This window comes from Pteropus alecto, unplaced genomic scaffold (assembly GCF_000325575.1).
Source record: "Pteropus alecto unplaced genomic scaffold, ASM32557v1 scaffold13, whole genome shotgun sequence".
Lineage (NCBI taxonomy): Eukaryota > Metazoa > Chordata > Mammalia > Chiroptera > Pteropodidae > Pteropus > Pteropus alecto.
Genome location: NW_006434373.1, coordinates 3,908,325 through 3,929,953, shown reverse-complemented (window position 1 = coordinate 3,929,953; position 21,629 = coordinate 3,908,325). Strand labels below are relative to the sequence as shown.

General features: G+C 33.8%; 1 protein-coding gene and 1 pseudogene across 5 annotated transcripts in view; one reads left to right on the top strand and one right to left on the bottom strand.

Moving 5' to 3' along the window:
• The window catches only part of MYO16 (myosin XVI), a 516,601-nt gene that overhangs the window by 200,739 nt on the left and 294,233 nt on the right, over window positions 1–21,629 (top strand). For all 5 annotated transcript variants that reach the window (XM_006909366.3, XM_015587388.2, XM_025045004.1 and 2 more), the window contains 3 exons: window positions 2,847–2,972; window positions 11,191–11,266; window positions 14,128–14,281. In XM_006909366.3, the coding sequence (XP_006909428.1) occupies window positions 2,847–2,972; window positions 11,191–11,266; window positions 14,128–14,281 (356 nt within the window). The remainder of the gene's footprint in view (window positions 1–2,846; window positions 2,973–11,190; window positions 11,267–14,127; window positions 14,282–21,629) is intronic.
• On the bottom strand, window positions 11,823–11,941 carry LOC112477806 (annotated as a pseudogene).

Here is a 21,629-nt window from a genome sequence, read left to right as displayed (position 1 = left end):
GTGCAAGAAGGTAGTACAAAATAAATATAGTGTTATGAGCTTTGATCTGATGTTGTTAAAATAGGATCCTCATATGGGATCACATTATAGTTCATGACCCTGTTCTCTGTCTTCACTGAGGTCTGTCATACTTCTCGTGTCAAGGATAGGCAGTGTTAGAGGGGATCCTGTCTGTATGGACTTCAGACTTCTAACTGGAGCCTGAGAATCTGTGTGTTTTATATCTGAAAACCTTGTGATGATTGTGTGAAATATGCAAGAAGGCAATAAGCCAAGCTTAACAAACATGGCATTGTGTACATGGATTATTTGCCAAGGGAAAACCAAAGTAATTGTGTAAATGATGAGCATCTTCTAGAGACAAACATTTTAATACAGGATTCATATGTGAGGGAGGAGATGAGTTATAGGAGAAAGAAAAATTGTATATTACAACAAATAAGTTTATGACATAAAAGCAAGGTTTGTCAGGAGTGTTAATATTGCAGTGTTTTCTGGTAGCCTGGATGTCCACTCTCCTTTGCTATTTCAAAATGACAGTCTGGAGAGCAGAGAAGAAAGTGGTTTCAGACCACAGTCACAATGCTTCCCTGGGCCAGTTACCTCAATGATTTAATCCTCACTTTCTCCCCTTGCAAAAACAAGATGATAACTGTATCACAGCTGATTGGTTGTACAGAATAGAAGGACTAATTTATAACTTTTATAACTTTTATGTGCAATATTTGTGAAAGCACTCTAATGTCTTGTCCTGCATTATAATTAGGTAGGTGATTTCCAACTTGGAATAATTTTTGATGAGAACTGTGCTTCCAAATAGGTGCTGCCACTTCTCTACAGAAACAGTGACCATCTCTGTGTTTCTTATAAGAACCCATTAAATAGCAGGAGAGGAGTATTGTAAGATGCTATAGTGATGAACACATTCACATTTTGGCATCTGATATCTTCCAACCATAGACAGGACAAGGGCAGGAGTGTAAATTTCATTTCAGAAATTAGACATTTTTTATTCTATGTGTATTTTAACTCTAACTTCAGTGATGAGAAACTTATATTCCCATTCAGTCTAGTAACTTACTTATGGGTTCAGAAGTTGATTGCCCAAGAATCGAGGGAAAGGCTCTAGGATCCTGACATTATATTACGATAATTTTTAAAAATTCTAAAAAAACAATTCTGTCACCTCTTGTGATGACTTGGATGTAATCAAAAGGGTCTTTTGATTTTGTTCTGAGATTGCCTATATTAAATTTGCCCGCCTCCACAGGTGTCGCTGTTGGCTCGTGTTTTGGATAGCTTTTCTACTGAGTGAGCCAAGCCTGTCTTCCTTCTAGTCTTTTCCTTGTGAGCAGTGCATGAGATGACTGAGTGAGAGTTGGGCTAAATTTTAAATAGAGTAATACAATTTTTGCTGCATAGAAAGCAAATCTAGTCATAAAGGGTTTGATCCTATGAATTTGACATTATTAACATCAGGTGCTAACCAACTAATGTATATATTCTTAATGCAGTTTTATACTAAAAGTGAAAATCTTCTGAGATGCAGATATTAGTGCGTATAGTGTAGAGTAACCTGCCATACATTGACTCAAATAATTGATTCAAATAAAGTAGAATAAATTTAGAAGTACGTGAAAGATTAGTTCTCTAGGTGAACAAGTATACAAAATTATATTTCTTTCAAATACCTATGGCTCTGTTATTCTTGGGACTGTTTGCTAGAATATTAATGAAATGAATTCTATGTGTAAAAAACATAGTAAGATTGATGTGAAACTTAATCTCAGTGTTTATGCCTTAAATTAGATGAGTTTATTTGTCTTTCTAAAGTAGTTGAAAGTACAAGAAATAAACATATGAATATCACTATAGATATAAGATCCTTAAGTCTAAAGTTAGAAAACCAAATTTTTTTGCTGCATTTTATAAAAATATATATATTTAATAAGGCTTTCTGACTTTACTATAATTTTATTTTTATAACAAAAATGGAAAGAAAGATACAAAATTCCATGTTGCAAAACTAGAAGCTATTGTTTTTCCTATTTTTGTATTAGCTTTTCTTTCTCCTTTCAGTGTAGTTCTCTATTTCTAATTATTATGATTACAAAATCAATCATGCAGTTAGTTACTTAATAACCTAATTTAAATTGGGTTTGATGATAGTTTACTTACAAATAAAGACTGCTGCCTTAGAAACAGGAATTCCCCAATCTGAAAAATTTGAAAGATTCTCCCTACCCTGATCACATTATAGTTCTTGAGGCCTCATTTCTAAACTTCCAGTTGCATTAAGAAGCTAAACTGGGAGAATGTTAAAATGATGGCTACATAATTATTTTAAAGCCTGTCAGGATTAATTCATCCTTTCTGGTGTTCCTCTCCCTTTTACTTGTCTATAAACATCACAGTGATTATATTTCCTTGTCATTTATATCTTTGACTCACTCTCCTATAACACCAAATACAGTGCTGGAATTTTAGAAGTCGTCAGTACATGTTTGACTTTTGGGTAAAAAGTATTAAGGTATTGAATTACTATATTTTGTATTTAAAAGTATTCAGATTGTAGTAGAAAGGGACACTAAAGAGGGAAATAGGAATTACATGAACAAGTGCACAGAGTCAGAAGGAAAATAATAAACGATTAATACATAAGCCTTTTTCGAAGGATGTCATCCACCTGTACCAAATAAATAAAATTACATATCTGTTCCTTTCATTAAAGGTATCTGTATTTCATATTTAATACTTTATTAAATAACTCTCTTTAAACCACTGATAAAACTGTATCGATATTGCTACTTTTTAAAGATAAATAACGAATTATCTCTTTCTTACAGTTGCATATGGCATGTGCTAGTGGCTACAAGGAGGTGGTATCTCTTCTCTTGGAACATGGTGGAGACCTCAATATAGTAGATAATCAGTACTGGACCCCACTCCATTTGGCAGCAAAGTATGGCCAGGTAAAATGGTTTCCTGAATTATTTTTGAACATTCATTTTATAATCATTGCATCATTTCATGTTTAATTTAGTTTTTATTTTAAATCGTGTACTAATTATTATGTAATTTGACTTTTCTTTTGCTTTTTTAAAATTTGTTTTTCAATTACAGTTGACATATAATATTATATGTTTCAAGCATATAACATGGTGATTAGACCTTTATATACCTTACAAAGTGATCACCCAGATAAATGCAATTTGACTTTTAATGACATCATCTTATTAGACCAATATTTTTGATTGAAAGAAAACATTTGCTTTTAGAATGATATATAATAACATACATTTCTCAGGACTCTGCATATTGTAGCCAAAATCATTGGAGAAATAATCAGAACATAAACATTCTTTATAATGTAGACTTAATGCAATTTTTACATATTATATAGTCCTTATAAACTTACCATTTCACAAGTTTGCAATAGTTCTTTTTGTTTACTATAGTTAGTAGATGTAAGCAAAATTACATTTTATATTTTATTTTTCTCTATAAATTATATTTTATTTTAATGAATGAAGGATGGATAGCAGAGTTCTTTCTTTGAATTGATTTTTGTCTATAGCTAATACATCTTGAGTTACTATTGCAAAAATTAATTTCTCAGTAGGTACCCTTACATCATAATGAAAAAGCACACTAACTTTTAAATGATTTACATGGATGAATGTGACAGCAGTGTTCATAACAATTTATTAATATTAAAATAAGTTTATAAAAGTATATTTTGTGTGTTAGAGTGTTAGTAGTAATAGTATGGAAAATAACTTAGTTTTACATATGTATGGAGATTTAAGCTAAACTTGTTGATTTCTAAACATTAATTTGAGGTAACAACCAAACTCATTGAATTTGTAGGAAGTTAAATCCCTTAGATCCTAACTGGCACATAAGAAAAAGTCTATAATACAATTTGAGTACTGCAATTGTTGAAAGAATTGAAAACATTTTCATTACAAGCATTTTAGAAAAAGCACCTTGCTTAGGGAAAGTTTTCAAACTAATAAAAATGTTGCTTGCTTTGACAACATTTTCTGTAGAAAAAGATTTAGTTATTTAATAAATATTTAAAACAGACTGTTTGTAAACCCTAAACTACTTTTGGCAAGTGTGTGCGTAAATAAATGGCTGGGTTAAGGGGATGAGACTGCAGGTAGCTGATGTCATTGTCCTCAGGGGTCCAGGGTCCCCAGGTCCCACTAGACCATTGGAATATTGGGAGATCAGTTCTTCAGTACTCCATTTCTAGCACAATGAGAGCCTGAAATATACTGCGTGAGAAGTTCGTGATTAGTTAAAAATAGAGAAGCAAAAATATAAGCAAGTACTGTTTCTTGGAACACAAATGGATGGCCTTTGCTGAAGAAATGGTAATCAGTGGATTATCAAAGTGTCCCTGCCTGTCATAGTCAGAGATTGCTTCTGGAAGGAGCTAAATCTGGAAGTGAGTGATAGCATGGTAAAATGTAGCAGAACACCACACCAACTTGAATGAGTCAAGGCTTTCATTTTACTCACTTTTTCACTTTTCTTGATAGAATTTTAGATTTTGGATCAATAACATTTAAAAAAGTAACAAATTGGTTTTCTTTAACAACTTTTATGAGATAATAAACTCTGGGAGACTAGGACTAGATTTTACAAAGTTTTTTTAAAGATGCACCATCCACAAAATATGTCACTATTTATGTTATTAGAAATTTAACAATTTTTGTCAGAACTCAGTGCGTGGTCTATGTTTTATTTGGTTGCAGATCAAATGAAATATTTGTTATGAATTGATGTATTTGTATTTTTCAGTTCTATGATATCCATTTGGTTCTTTCTTGTAACTCTATGTCATTGATGAGATTTTCTATTTTTTCATTTGTTTCATGAGAATTTGTAACTTTGTTGAAGCATTCTTACTATGGCTGCTTTAAAATTATCATCAAATAATTCTAGGAGGATTCATCTTGTTTTTGGTGTCAATTAATCATTTTTCCCTCATTCAACTTGTAATTTCCTTATCTTGGTATGATGAGTGATCTCCAATTGTATCTTGGACCTTTTGGCTATTATGTTAAGAGAGTCTTGGTTTTATATAAATCTTCTATTTTAACCACCATGTTTAGATTTAGCACACAGGTCCTTGTCTACTTGAGTGGGCTGTGGTTCCAATGGCAGCTTAATAGTCAAACCCTTTGAGGTGTTATTTTGGCATACCTGGCTTTTCTGGTGCCCCAGTGTGTGCTCCCACTGGTTCCCATTGGAGCTCCCGGAAAGGATGCAAGAATTTTCCCCAAGTCGGGCTATTCCATGTCTCTTGGTCAGCTAGGGGAATCTCCATGTGGTCAAAAAGATTTTCAAGGCTGGGGGACTGTTGGTGCAGGTTCCCTCCTGCAAATGCCCCCTCTCAGCCTTTCTCATCTCTTGTGGGGAAGGACAGTCTCAGGTTCAGTGGATGCCATTAATTTGAGGGTAGGAAACACCCTGTCTGGAGATGCCTTCTGTATTGGGTGTGAGGATATCGGTTACCCTGCCTCTGTGTGATTCCTCCCTTCTTGGAGTCCTGAGCCAGTTTACCTTCCTCCTTCAACTTTCCAGAGTTCTTCCTGGGTTGTTTGTTATTTCTAGTGTTTGTTGTATAAATAACAGAGAGGACCAAGAAACCAGTCTTAGTTGATGTGTTTTAAAACAACTGTTTCTGTTTTGAAAAATACTTATTTCTGAAAGCTTCGTCAAACTTGATAAAGTGTGATGAAAGGAAATTAACTTATGGTTATCTTCATATGAAACACACCTGTGAGGCAGAGTAGAAATGAATATGCATTTACATAATCTTTTTATTATATAGTATCTGTTACCATCTTTGGTTCTACATGTTGAGCATGCCTAAATATGATCAATTTTTCCTGACTCACATTTCGAAGGATGAGCTAGATACTTCTATTCCATATCCTGGAAGCTATACTGATTAAGGCAGAAAGAAGTAGTGGCTATCAGAAAATTTATCCCCTAGGCAATCAGGTGAAGCTACTGATCCTTTTCTCAGAAATTTAGAGACACAAAAAGTACACCTACATTTCAGAGATCTAGAGTCCTTTATGAAAACAAGGCATAGGTTTTTATGGGTTCATAAGAAACCCTACTCTGCAGAAATGAAAACTTTTACCCAAGGAAATACATTTTTAAAGGTCCTATAATAGAGCTTTATTGTATTATAAGTATTAAAAGACAAAATTGCAGTCAGATAATATTTGTGTTTTAGAAAGAAACATGTTTTATATAACCATGACAAAAGGTTAAGGAATATATTAAAGCAATGAAACAAGTTACCTATATAATAAAAAATTTGCAGTTGGTTTTAGCGATGAAAGTAGATTTTTTAAAATGTTAGTTTACACAGTTTTGTTTAAAATAAAAAAAAATCATTTAATGATTTATATGCCTAACGTGATACTTGCTACACCTCAGTGATGTAAGATAAGCCTAGTACAATTGCTACTTCCTTCATAAAGCTTTCTAAAGAGTCTCGTCACACAAAAGTCATAGTATAGAAGCATCACTGGTTATTATAAGGCAGAGAGAATTAGTAGATGTCAGTACTCTCACCCCATTTACCTACCACATTCGACAAATTTCTCAAACTTTGGGTTTTCTAAATCTGTGTTTTCAGCCTAGAGAAACATAGTCATGAATTTAGGTGAGAAATATGAGTCAAAACGTGCTATTGCTTTGCAAGATCCAGAGTAATTAAGATTAATGTTTTTATTACTACATCTCTAGTGTGCCAGCTATATCTCCAATTATCATCATTTATTAATGTTAAGTGAATTAAGAAACTTTTTAATTGTTCTTTTTTTTTCAAACCCAGCAGCAAAATATTTGAATTCAGCTTTTAAAACCATTATTTCTCTTTAGATTCTCTATTCTTTCTTCTTTTCTCAAGACACTCCCCTCCACACAAACACACCTATATTCCACACCCGACTAAGTGATTAAACCAGCTTTGTTTTGATGACTACCATGGCCTTCTCACTGGCTCTGAGTGACAGTTTACCTAACTCACTGGCTGCGTGACCCTTATAAGCTTCGATAATTCTTCTTCCATAGAACCTAGCCCTAGGGTCTTTAATTAATGAGAACGATCAACACATTTCTTTATAAGAGAATTTTTGCAAAGCTCAGAAGATTGCTGAGAATAACGAAGGCAAATGCATCATCGAAGCATCAATGAGCATGTGCCCTAATCAGTTGACCCAGTTGCTAGATTTGTACAGACAGATGTTCAATATAGTGTTTTCCAGAAATAGCCATTTACTATATTTAAATGAGGCATATTTAAAAAATAATCTCACCTTTATCTTTTGCTTCTCTTGAAAAAGACTAACCGTTAATTTAGTATTTTCTAAATCCTTATACATTTTAGTACCAGATAGAGACTGAAGATCATGTGTGCCATTTCTGTTTTGCTCCGTTAAACCTACTGGAATGGAGTCTCCACCAGAATGTAAGCACTAAAACAGCAGAGACTTTATTTGAGATGCTCACTGTGCTATCCCTCTGTCCCTCAGAGTAACAAGAAATTGAATGAACAAATCTGTCAACTAAGAACAGAAATAAAATTCTTTTGCTGTGAGGTAGAGTGAGGATTTTCTTTTAGTATATGACACCAGAACCAAACTATTCTTCCTTGATTCAAACTAAAAAATTAAGTAAGAGATTTATGTTAATAGAAGATTTAGAGTAAATTGTTTTTGATTATTTTGTCAAGAATATAGCATATGATATCTAGAATTATTTTAAAAATTGTTCACCCATGAAATACCATTTAATATTCATTTTGGAAAGCATGTTTTAGAAATTGGTTTATTTGAATATCAATTTATATGCATGGGAAATTTATAACTCTAAAGACATTTACTGTAAATAAATGCATCTCAGTTCAGAAAAAAAGCTTTAGAAATGCTAACACTTTAGAAAGACTAATGGCATTTTTAGAGACATTGGTAATAATTTTACTTTCTTAGAAATATCTTACAAATATAAATACCTTTATGGAGATGGTAGTCAGTAATTTATAACAATATTTATTATTGACATTTATACTGGGATGGCATATATATATTGTACCATTTCCCTTTTAAACACATTAACTTTTCCATTGAGAAAAAAAGAGAGATGCCTATTCTTGTCTAAAACTGGGAACTAAATAAGTTATGTGAGTAACAATTCTTTCATGACATACATAAAATAAAATTTGATTCTAGCCTTGTATATATTTTAATGTTTGTAATAGGATTGACAATACTGCAACAAAAAATAAGAAAATAATTGTAGAAATGCTAAAATCTAAATATCCTTTCCTTCATAAGTATTTTGTATACTGCAACCCATACATCTTGATGTTCAAAGGAGTTGTTTGTCTTCTCAAATACATTTTTACCCAAATATATAAGAATTGAGATATATTCAGAGGTTATTATCTTTTTCCTTTAGGTATTTCTTCTTTAACTTTGGAAAAACGTTAAAACTCTGTCTGGTTTTCCTCTTATACCTCCGAGCATCCAGTATTGATAAGCTTACTACTCTATCCTGGGTTCCCTCTCTTTTCAGTGTTTATATTTCTTTAGGTACTTTCCACACCCACAGCTTCAAATACCCTGCATGCTCATGGCTCCCAGAGCCTTCTCTCATTTCTCTCCCAAATTCCAGACTGAGGAGGGCCACTGCCCAGTGGGTAATCTCGATCGACCTGCCTTCAAACTCAACTTGTGTACAAAGGGAATTATCATCTTCTTTTTCCCATCCCCAATCTGTTACTCCTTCTCTGTTTCATCATTTACTCATCCCAAAATTGAATAGTATCCTTTTCATACCTCTCTTTCATCTCCCATATCTAGTGAACCACTGAGCCCACAAGCTCTGACCTAGGAAATGGTTTTGAGCTACTTGAGCTATAATCATGACCAGTGAATCTGTACTTCCTCATTGCCCCTTCCCTTGTCCAGTGCTTCAGCAGTCTACATCAGAATCAACCCACCAACCTCCTAACAGAACTTCCCGCCCCTGCCCTACTCCATTCTCAACAATGTGGCTATAATAACCTTTCTAAATGCAAAGATAGTCAAATTATTTCAACACAATATCTTTCCATTCCCGTTGACATGAGATGTTCGCTCCGTAACACAGTTTAAAAGCCACCACATGCCTGGGCTTCTGCTTAACCCTCCAGTTTTATTTCTCCTGCTTCCTCTTATGAGGTTAGAGGATATAGCTATACTGAACTTTCAGTTTCTGAGAATATACTATAATGTGCATCCCTTTCATATTCTTTGCTCTTCTTGAAAGTGTTAAGTGGTTAAATCTTACTTGACTTGCAGGATTACACTGAAATGTCACTTCACTGGCTGTCTTTTCTCATTTCCTGAATCCCAGTGACATGGTTACCCTTTTGAGCACTCTGCATCTCCTGTATCACATCACTTATCATAACACATCAGAATTATCTCTTCCTTTGTTTGTATCATCCTCTAGTTGGTGAGAACTGAGTACAGGTACAACATTTATTTATTTATAAGCACAGTGCCTGACACAGAGTACTCAGTTGCTATTTATTGAAAGAGTTAGTGAGTGCTCTAGTTTAGCAGATGCTTGTCTTCCTCTGTGGGTCATTGAATAAATAAATGTATGAAGTGAGCATACAACTTGCATCTTGTTGGCCAATGGGAAAAATCCTGATGGAGATATCCAAGAGATACTTGGGCATGTGCAAGGTATTGAGTAGGTTGAGAAGTAGAGATTTTTGATAGATTACTCAAAGAAATCTTATACAATGGAAAGAGAGGGCAAAGTATTATGAGCGACACCATATTTAACAGTATAAGAAGGTTTATCAGCAGAGTCTGAGGTGGAATAGACATGGGAGAATGAGGCTGCTCTGTAGAAGTAAAGGGGTGTGTCCAGAAATACAGAGGAATTGTGCAGAATAAAAGCACATATTTTGAGGGTTGAAGGCAGAACTATTTCTTTAATAAGAAGTCACATTTGGATTACAAACAGAGTTAATATTAATCATTTATTTGATGTTTTTATATTTTAGATCTGAAATCTTTCACATGGTTCTGAGTTAAAATGTAGAGAACGTACCAATGAGTGCAGGATATATAAATTCCGAATTCCCTGGGGGCCTTTAATATAGTTTCTCTTTATTAAATTAACAGTCTCTTACTTTCTGAACTAAGAATTTGGCTATCTCCAAACACTGATTGCTGTTTTTTAACTTTTTAAAGAGATAATTTAAATGACCACAAAGAAATCAATTTTTGCTAAATTTACCCAAACTGAAATATCACTGTCCACAGAATGAGTAAAAGTCTATATCCAATAACTTGTGTGAATTTCAATTTCAACTTAAATATATGTTCTACTAGTTTTCTTTTATACACACACACGCACACACACACACACAGAAACCCAGAATTATTAACCTCTAATAATTTTAGTAATTACAACAGTTTTACTTTCCATGAGTTTAGTTACTTGTGGTCAATCACGGAAGAATAAATGCAACAGGATTCCATTTCTATAAATATCAAACAGATGAAACTAAGCAATATGATGTTTAGGGATACTTTCATATGTAAGGGCAAAGCATGTAAAGAAAACATAGTAACGGTTAGCCCAAAATTCATGATGGTGGTCAACTCTGGGAAATAGAGAGAGGAACACATGAAGGTACCATTAATGAAGTATTTAAAAGTTGGGTGTCTGGACTTTATTTCATTATGGTTTTTTCAATGGCACATGTACATTTTATGTACTCTAGAATGCTGTATTTTATAATAAAATTTTAAAATATGTCAATCTCTCATCAAGTTTCCCAGAAGATGTCCTACAATAAATCTGAAAAGTGTTGTGTACTTTTAAAAATCCTCAATGGTTTATTCCTCATTTGACAAATAATTTTTGGTTTGAATGCATTAATTGCTGAAATAGTTTAAATGTCCATCATTTTAAAAAAAGAGCTGGAAATGGAGAGCATAAGAAACATTTAGTGTAGTAGTAGGGAATACTAATGTATTCTCATTTCTCCAACCTTAAGTGCCCCATGAGGCCACAACTGTGTATCATTTACTGATGAATCTTCAGTATCCAGCACGGTGTTTCCTGTTCCAATTATCTTTAATGTTTCAGACAAACCTGGTGAAACTTCTTTTGATGCATCAGGCAAATCCAAACCTCCTGAACTGCAATGAAGAGAAGGCCTCAGGTAAGTTATGAGCATCCTGGGACCATTGAGCAGTCACTGTTTCCTTCATATGTGAGTTGTTCATTTATCACAAGCATAGCTAGGAAATACAAGTCAGCCTCTATTGAGAAGCTTTGTGAAAACCATTCCAGTTCAAGCATGATTCACATACTCATACACTGCTCCACTACAAGAGGCTGGACATTAGACAACAGTTTAATTTACAGGGTACTATGTACTTCATTACAATTTGCTTTTCAATCTTGAAACTTCCAGGGTAGTGATTTCTGAAGTATCACTTACTTTAAAGCATATTTTTGCTGTTATTTAACTAGGTTTTCATCATACCTAATACATATTTGTTCATTAGGGTGTTTTAAAACAATAATTGTGTTTTCCTGCAGAGATATTTATACTGCAAGATATAGAGACTAATATTCTGAAGCTAATTGAAAAGTGTGAAAATCTTAATGTTACTTATTATTTTGTTTTTTTTAGGCGAGGCAACTCTTGGTTGACCTCACAGATTGCAAGGACCTTATCAGCTTACAATCCCTTATTTTTTATTTATTTTTTAGACCTACAGCACCTGGTTTTCCTAGGTGGTCTCCTATCCAAGTACTAACCAGGCCTGACCCTGCTTAGCTTCTGAGATCAGACGGAATCGGGCTTGTTCAGGGTGGCATGGCCGTAGACTAATGTTACTTTTTTTAATAAATATATTTTTGAAAATTTCTGGAGTTCTTTTTATTAATGTTCTTTTGTATATTCATGTACTTATTTTAAAAATAAATGCCACATTATTTTTAGCTTTAAAATTCAATACTGTTACTGCTCATAAGTTACTTTTGGTATATTAAAAACAAAAGAATTCTAAATAGCAAAGGAAAGTAGGTAAGTAACAAAATAATATAAAAATTTTGAGGTAGTAATTGATCTGAAGAACTTATAGCTGCTTATTCTTCTTGTTGCTATATTTCCACTCACTTAAAAGCACTTTAAGCCTGAGATTTCTAGTTTGATGTACTGTGGGACTATGATTACCTGATAAACCACCAGTTTAGAACAAGACGAAAGATTTACTCTACTTTTATTTTATTGAAAGTAAGTATTATTGTTCAATATTTATTCATCTTCTCTGTTAAAATAAAGATTTAACAAATGGAACTATAGGATAGCTTAATAGTCTCAAACTTTAGAATCAGGCTAATATTAATAGTAGTGCAGTAATCTTAACACTAACTACAAAAACATGTCTAATGGTAAATATTAAAGAAGCAAACAGAAATTTGTAGTTTTTTCTTTTTTTTTTCAAAAATATATTCATTATAAAATATAAGTGAGATCATATGTTAACTTTATTTTAGTTTGACAGATCACATTTTCCCAGTTCATATCCCTGACTTTTTTTTTCCAGAGAAGGGAATATATGACTGATCCTTGACTGCATAGATTCCCATCTGTCACACATTTCCCTTTGAGATCTATTGTCAGCTGTACTAAAATGAACAGCCAAGGCAATGGCAGCCCTAGAGCACCAGGAAATTACTAAACCTCTGGCGTAGACTTAGTTCTGGTCACCTCAGGCCTAGTGTGTGCTGACTCTCTTGGGTAATTTTGTTTGTGTTGGTCATGCCAAGCCTGTCATCAACATAATCCTTTTTCTCTGCCATGTTGATCATGAGAGACAGTGATGGGACTATGGTAGACTGAATAAACATTTGTTAATTGAATGAAAATACTTCTCTCACACACAAGGGACAAAAAGCTATAATGCAGTGAGAGGTTTCATGTAAATGTAAGATATCTCAACATATACTCCCAGCAAGAAGAATGAACCAGATGAAACAATGGTAGAAAGAACAGTAAATTAGACACCCATATCATGAGCAAATGAAAATCATCACGGTACTATATTATATTCTTGCTGTTTTGTGTTTCTTGATTTCAGAATAAAAATTCATCTGGAGGATAAAGGAAGTTTTGGGTTGTAACTGTTAGGTAGAATAAAAAAAGTATCCTGAAGCAAGGAAGCGGAGCTTTCTCCTACTTGTTATGTGGTTATGATTTAACCTAAAGTAAATGATGATAAAATCCTAGCATAAATATCTTCTTGTGGTAGCTGAAGTACCACATCCAGCCTATATAGCCACATGACTCAAATTAATAGACATAGGTGGTCATGCAAGCTGGTTATGAGGGTTGAAAAGAGGATGTTTTTATTAGGTTCATATTCGTTATTAATATGAATATTTTTCAGGATTTATTGATTTTCACTTTCAATTATAAGTATAAATTTAATTAATGCAAATCTGTATTGCTGCTCAAATATGTTCAGGTGTCTCTGTTAATGTGTAATTTATAAGGAAGTACAATTATATTTCAGATTAAGAAAACAGATCAGGAAGAGAGATTAGACCCACTGTTTGAATAACAAATATTGACTATTTATTTGTACATCTACCTGTTTAGTAGAATGTTTTGGAATGCCCACTACATGTTTTATAATAGTCATTAGGAAGGTATAACTATTTTCATCATTTTCTTTCATATTCTCCAAGATGAAGGAAGAGTTTCACTGAGAATAAAATATTAAATTCTCTCAGGCTTAGCTTCTCAATGATTTTACATATTACACATCACTATTCAGTGAAAATTATTTTTGTATTTTTTATTTCATTTGTAATTAAATATGTCACTGATGTAAAGTCTTTTTTAATGGCAGTGCTGTAATTTTATTTCTACCATAGGCTTTTAATGTTTTGTTTTCCCATGTGTGTTTATAAATTTTAGTGTTTCAGAATATCGGAACTACTAAAAGTAAATAGTTTTTCTGTGATTTCACCACCTACTTTTTCTGATTTTCATATTGTTGTATGTAGATGTCGCAGCATCTGAGTTTATTGAGGAAATGCTGCTGAAAGCTGAAATTGCCTGGGAAGAAAAGATGAAAGAGCCCTTATCTGTGCCTACCTTAGCACAAGAGGAGCCATATGAAGAGATCATTCAAGATCTTCCAGTAGTTTCCAGTAAGCTGTAAGTGCCTTCTTTCTAGAATGATAAAATTATAGTCCTGGTTCATTGATGGGTTAATTATTCTCAATTTACTTCCTCTCTAATAACCGGAAAGTCATTTTACGGTCTATATTAAGTCTGTCTCTCAACTGAAATTTAGAAAATTGAAGCTTCATATCAATATTTATAAAAAAATATTTGTTAACAGTAATGAGTTTAACATACTTTTATAAAAACTCCGATTTTTTTTAAAGCTTACTATTTCAGTTATTAAATATATTTGTCACCACAAAATCAAAGATAATATTTTAAACACACCGTGTTTTTAGCTAAACTGATATGTAGAGTTACCAGTGACTATCATAATGGCTAAATTTCCTAGAGCAGAACATACAAATATTCATTTTTTCTCTCTTATGTATAAAATTAATGATTTCTTATTGTCTAAAATATCTCCTAAATACAAAGCATGCTACAAGGAGAATAAACCTTGAAAACATGCTAAGTGAGCAAGGCAAGACAATTCCATTAGTAAAAAAATCTCTGGAATTTGCAAATCTATAGAAAGACAAAGTCTATTAGTGTTTTCCAGAACTAGGGAGAGAGGATAATGGGGAGAGACTCTTGATGGAAATGAGTTTTTGAGGGATAATGAAAATGTTCTGGAAATAGATGTGATAGTTATACAAATTTGTGAATATGCTAAAAAGCACTGAATTATACATTTTTAAAAGTGTAAATTTTGTGCGATGTGAATTATATCTCAGTAAATGGAATCAATACATAAAAAAAGATAAAATATTTTCAGTTTGAAAACAAAATCTGCTGTGTATCAGCAGTGAGAACTTGAGGAAGTTACCTCCCTGTTTTGAACATGTTTCTTCTCTGGCAATGGAGTTTATGTCTAATACTGGAATATTTGAGGGCACTAACTGGGTTCTTGAACAATGTGTGAGATAATCAAAGAGAAAAGATGGAGCCCAAATTATACCCGATCAGTGATAGAGGATATATTCAGAGGGCATAGCTGAATGTGACAGCTGAGAGGGTTTATAAGTACATCCCTTATTAGGCAACTTTACTGGCTAGGCACCTACAAACCAGATCAGGTCTCCCTGGTGAGGGTCTTCCCAGACAGATGAGGCTATCATACATAGGAAGAGGAAAAGCTGTGCTCTCTGCAGGAAGTCTTGCTCCAAGAAAAAGGAGAGAGGGGCTGAGGAGACACTCTTCCCAGATTCATCCACCAAACAAATTCTCCCACTTCCCAGGTGTAGAGGGAGGCCCATAATTAGCATGATTCAATTTTTTACCTGTAAAGTGGCAAAGATGCTGCCAGTGGATGTGTCACAACGCCATTGTTATGAGTGAGATCAAAGGGGAACAATCTCATTTCAGAGCCTGTCCCATCACAGGCATTCAAAAACATTTTTAATTTAAAATTAATCTAGATAATTCAGAGGTTAAAGTCATGCATAAATGCACTGAATTCTACTTAATACTAAGATATACTCATTAGACTGGATTTTTTAACTATGTTGTAAAGGAGTTTGATTTTTATGCCAGACAGTATGCTAAGAATCTTTGTGGATTATCTTATTCCATCTTCAAAGTCCTATTAAGATTCTCTTATTTTCCTAAGATCACAGAGCTGGGAAATGGCAGATCAAGATTTATAGCCCAGTAATTGTACCCCACGTCATTCTCGCCTACACCATATTATCTATCTCCTGTTTTCACAGGTGAAAAAAAAATGGCATCACATTTATTTAGGAGAAAAAGGGAGAGAAAGCCATAGAAACAAAAGTTGGCATCAAGTCAGGCAGTGGTTAATTGATAACATATAGTCCTCGTAACCTAAAATGAATAGTTAGAATATTTTGACCTTGCTCTTTTACATTATTATATTACTGGCATCACTGGAATGAGAGAAGCAATACAAATGTTTGTTATGGAACAATTTTACTTTTCAGGTGTTGATATTAAAATCAATACCCGGTATGATCCACTTTACTTAAAAAATTATGTTATGAGTTTCCAAGTAAAGAGATGTTAAAATATAAGCAGAATTAGTTAAAACCATATTCTTTCATAAGTTTTTGGATAAACATTAGCTTATCTGTATGTCTATAGTTTTGTTTATGTTGTCTGCTTTACTTAAAAATGAAAGAATACAAAAATAATTAATTTGCCCAAAAAGTGCTTATTATTATTATTTTTTATAATATTGAGTGAATGGTAGGTTTTAAACAGATCAATCAATGGCTTATTGTTCTATGCAATTAAGTATAATTTTTTAAATCACATTTTTTTCTTACTGACTCGGAACAAAGCTTTGAAACTTTGAAAAAAGTGTTTTCTTGAATTTTGACCTGCTTTTTTATTGTAGTCTACAGTTATTTTTCTTCAGAGATTAAATTGAAAATAAATCAAAGTACAACTTAATCATAACTTTAAGGTTTTTTTTAAACTGAAAAAAATGGCAAGTAGACATGCCTAGTTTAAGGGAAACAACTGAATATATTGGTAAATTTTCTTTTATAATTTATTATTTTGACACATTTTATCTGGTTTTCATTGTTTTTATTTTAATGTTTATATACAACTTCTAATTTTTATTACTTATATAAACTTGTTTTCATTCTTTATTAGTATAGTCTTCTATCTGTGGAATTGGATGTCCTTGTTTGGGATTGAATTTGCCACTTTTTTTTTGTCTTTATAATGTTATATATAAATACGAACCAGGAGCAAGTAGAAATGATGAAATAACAACTAAGTATTACTATGTTTTAGTGCAGAAAAGTTTACTTTCTGTAATCTACTCTTTCAGGCCATATTTTAGTATGAGAAGAAAAATATGGACACTTGAAGATTACTCCATAAACAAACTCATAAACATGTAAAGGTCAAAACATTCTCTAAAAGCTGATAAATGTGTGTATTGTTGAGAAAAAATAATGCTTGTTGATTTCAGTGTATTTTGATATCACAATAGTGATTAGTGTATTTTGATATCAGATATTTACTGAAACGTGTTGGGACATTTTCAACATGCTGTTCTTTCTGTAGAGACCATATATGAACTGAGTCAGAGAATTTACATGATTAACAGAAATTATAAATGTATATATTTCTTAAATTCCTCATACATGATTTGCGAAGTAGCATTTTTTCACAAATCAAAAATCTAAGAAGAGGAAAATGCAAGGAGGGAGTGAAATATTGGTCAGTCTTTCTCTGCTCCAGTCAGGAGCAAAAGTTCCACTGCAGCTTATTGCTCCTTTAATTTCATTATTTTGCCTAAGAAAGAATAGTGCATTACCTTGATATAAGAAGTATAGAATTTAGGAAGAATTTAAAAACACTTATCTTCTACTCTGTGTAATGTAGTGTTCATTTCAATAAATCTTTCCTTTCCCACCTTTTATCTCTAGCCTTCATTTTGAAGATTTATCATGTATTATCTCATCTGAATTGTAGTTGCCCATCTTTCTGTATCAATTTTAACCGCTACTTCCTATTTCTTTACATTATAAAGTTGACTTTTTTTTTACATTTTCCCAGAATATATTTTGCTAAAATTTTAAGAAAGAATTGAGTGATTTACTCTTTCTAATATCTCAGCATACACTTCGAATTTCCTTTCTACTCTCAATTTGTATTCATTACTCTGAGATTTTGTGTGATAAATCATAGTTTAGTCAGGATAAGAATGTCACTTCCACTATGTCCTCCTGTTAATAGTATGTGCCTTTCTTTGCTTCAATATTTAATAAGTAGAAAATACCTATTATTGAGTTATCTTATATTTCATGTTTTCCATGATATCTTCTATCCAGTGAACATTATTAAGGTCTTTATTTGTTGCCTGACTTTCAAATTCACATCTCAAACCTAGCAGGTTAGACTTAACTCCAAAGGTCCTTCCAAGTATAGTATTCTCTATCTGGTCTCCATCTGTAAAGCTCTTAGGCCTCCTCTCTCTACCTTAAATTTACAACAACTATTCTCATATTTGACTGCTATTCCCTACTGTGTTCTTTCTTTCCAGCCGATTCGGTGCCTCCCCTCTGTGCTGCCTTTTTCATCCTTAGATGTATCTTGGTGCCGCAGTTACTGTTATTGCTGCTAGTGAACCAGATGCTACTGAATATGCCATTTGGTGTTTGAATGTGAAGATGCTCTGCTAGAGTTTTTAATGACTGGGAAATTTCGATATGTGCCAAGTTTTGTTTTTAATTCTATTTAATTCTATTCCATGGAATCTTTGTTTTGGAATCCACAAAAATTCTGCATAATGCCTAAGTGAAGTAGAGTAGTTTACTAAACAATTGTAGGTTTTCATTTTTAATAAGAACAGTGATGATAACTTAAAATAACAAAAACAATAACAATGAAAGCTATTTACTGCGCAGTTACAAGGTGTCAGGGCTTGAGCAAAGTTTACATGGATAATTTCATTTAATCCTCAGAACAACACCTGAAGGTACTATCTCTTACTAACATTATTTTATACATCCCTATCTGAAACTCAGATCTTAAGTAACTTGATTCCTATCACATACATTTACTCAATCTTATATTGATTGAATGAGGAGGTCATTTTGTTTGTAATTCTAAAATTTCTAATTTGGCTTTAAAGAAGAAATCGTTAATCGGAGTTTCACTGTTATGGTCACCTAGCTTTAGGTGTGGCACGTTGTCAATTTACGATGAGTGTTCAGGATGACAACTTCAGAAGACTGTAATTTGTAAGACATTTCCTTTACTGGGCTCTGCACTTACTAGCTGTTTGACTTGGGCAATTTGGTCAGACTTTTTGCCACATTTTCCCCTCAAGTATAGAATGTAAGTATTGTATAATAAAGAATTTGGCCAGGCCTTTATCCCAGCTTCCTGAGAGGGGAGACTGTCAGTCCTTGGAATTCCCAAGTAACAGGCGTGTCTAAGTTATTCAAGAATCCCTGAGCTCACACTTGAGTTTATGCTAACAAGGTGAGTCAGGGTCAGTCTGGTCATGCCAGAAAAACCAGTGATGTGATGAAAGGACTGGACCATTGAGCCAGCCTGTCCACCAGGAGGGGAGAAAGACTGGAGAATGAACTCAAACATGTGACCAATGATTGAGTCAATCATGCCTATGAAACGAAACCCCAATAAAAACTCTGGACAATGAACTTGATGGAGCTCCTTGGTTGGTGAACAGATCAGTATTCTGGAAGGGTGATGTGCTCTGACTCCATGAAAAGAGGGCATGGAAGCTCTGCATTTAGGACCCTCCCAGACCTCGCTCTGCGTACCTGGCTGGTCCCGTTTCGTATCCTCTATAATAAAGCTGTAATAATAGCAAGTATAATGTTTTTCTGAGTTCTGTGAATTGTTCTAATGAATTATCTAAAGTGAGGAAGGTGTTATGGGAACCCCCAAATTTATTACTAGTTGGACAGAAGCATGAATGGCATGGAGACTCCCAAACCTGTTGCTGGCATCTGAAGGGGCGGCCTTGTTGAAGGAAATGCCCTTCACTTGTGGTGTTCATGCTGACTTTAAGTAATCAATCTTAGATTTGCCCTGCAGTACACCACAGAGTGAAGATGATGATGATAATAATAATGATGATCGACGATCCCTGTCTCACAGGGGCATTCTTGATAAATATCTGAGTTAATATTAATAAAGTGCTTAGAGCAGTAACTGGCTCATTATAATACTACATAAGTGCTTGAGAAATGACAAGAAGAAAAAAATGTTCTTTATTCATCTGTGCACTGTCAGCAAAATCATCTAAAGAATAAAGGCCTTCTAGCTATAAGCTGAAACAATAGAAGTAGGCCTTCACCTTGGTGCATTTAAACTGAATATGACCATATGGAGAAAATCTTATTTTCTAGGCCGCTGAAGAGAAAATCCAATTTCAGAGAAGATGAGCTTTGGTTGGGTAAATCTTTTGATTAGCTTGCTTGGGGCTGGGTATCCAGTGCTTTTGAGTCATCCGGAACTTGGGGTGGAGTGAAGATGCTGTTCTGCATGGGGCTAAGAAAAGTCTAAGAAGAGGCAGAACTGAGCAGGGCTGAGGGCCACACAGGAAGAGGGACTGGAAGGGACCAGGGGAAATCCAGAGTGGCTTTAGCCAAGTAGCCATCGATGAGGAGAAATGCCCTGTAGGATTTTTGAGTGGAACAAAATGAGTTATGCAATGTATTCTTTCTGACCTCAGTAAAGCCTGCGATTAACAATAGGCTTAGAGTGGATTTTGTGGAAGGCCTTGAAGGTGCCACATTTTACGAAGCAGGTCAATGTATTGAATTCATTCAGAAGCAAGCTAGCTTGTGGCTACACAATGATTTCTTCTATAGTCTTTGTTGCTTAACTGAAAATAAATGTGGTTTGTGTATCAATGCAATTTCAATAATCATTTCCATTGATCTTCGTTTAAACTCCATGACTTAGGATGGATATACATAATTAGCTACATTTTATTTTCAGAAAAACAAAAGCCCAGAGGTGTGATTTAAGGGTAAAGCTAGTCAGTGGCAACTGCAATTAGAACTCAAGTTTTTGGATTCTTTGTTCACTTTTTCCAGCTTAAGGCAGGAACAAGCTCAGAAAGATGGTCTGAGCATTTCCATAGCCTTGTGGTATGCACAATGTTGGGATGCAGATCTAACAAATATTTTGCATTACGAGGGAGACAGCTTTTGACCTATGCTTAAACACTGCACTGGGAACATTCATTGTGGAAATGCTTCCTTGTAATTTAGACCAGGACACTTGGGTAAGCACTGAAAAGTGCACTTTACTCTAAGACCCTTAGGTACAGTCACGCTACAGCCATTAATTTCTTCACTCCTGTTAGTTGAACACCCTATCTCTGGTTATGCCTGTAAGGCAGTTGTTCTTGAAAATTTACAATTGACCCTGAATGACTTAAACATTTTCAAAATCAGCACAGCTTCAGTAACCATTTTGCAGTAAAATAGCATCACCTTAGGTAAAATTTGACCGGACTCCGAGTTCTAGATTCCTTGGAGTCTTCATATCATTTGCAAGCTCTTGTACTGATGTCAGGAAGACTGTGACTGGCAGTGAGCAGTCTGAATTTAATTAGCGTGCCATTTAGAGGGATTCATGAATATAAGTATTGAGATATAATCATACAAAGCACTTCTACCAGAACCCTTGCGTTCGTATATTGAACCTTATTACTACTGTTTAATAAATATTTTCAATAATCAAAAACCTTCTTCCTTTGTAGTAGCTTCATGTATGAAAGAAATAATATGTAATTCCATTTCAAAACATTGACGCTTACCATCAAAAAAGGAGACAGTGTCCTCTTTAGAGACTTCCCCTTTTGAGCAGGAAT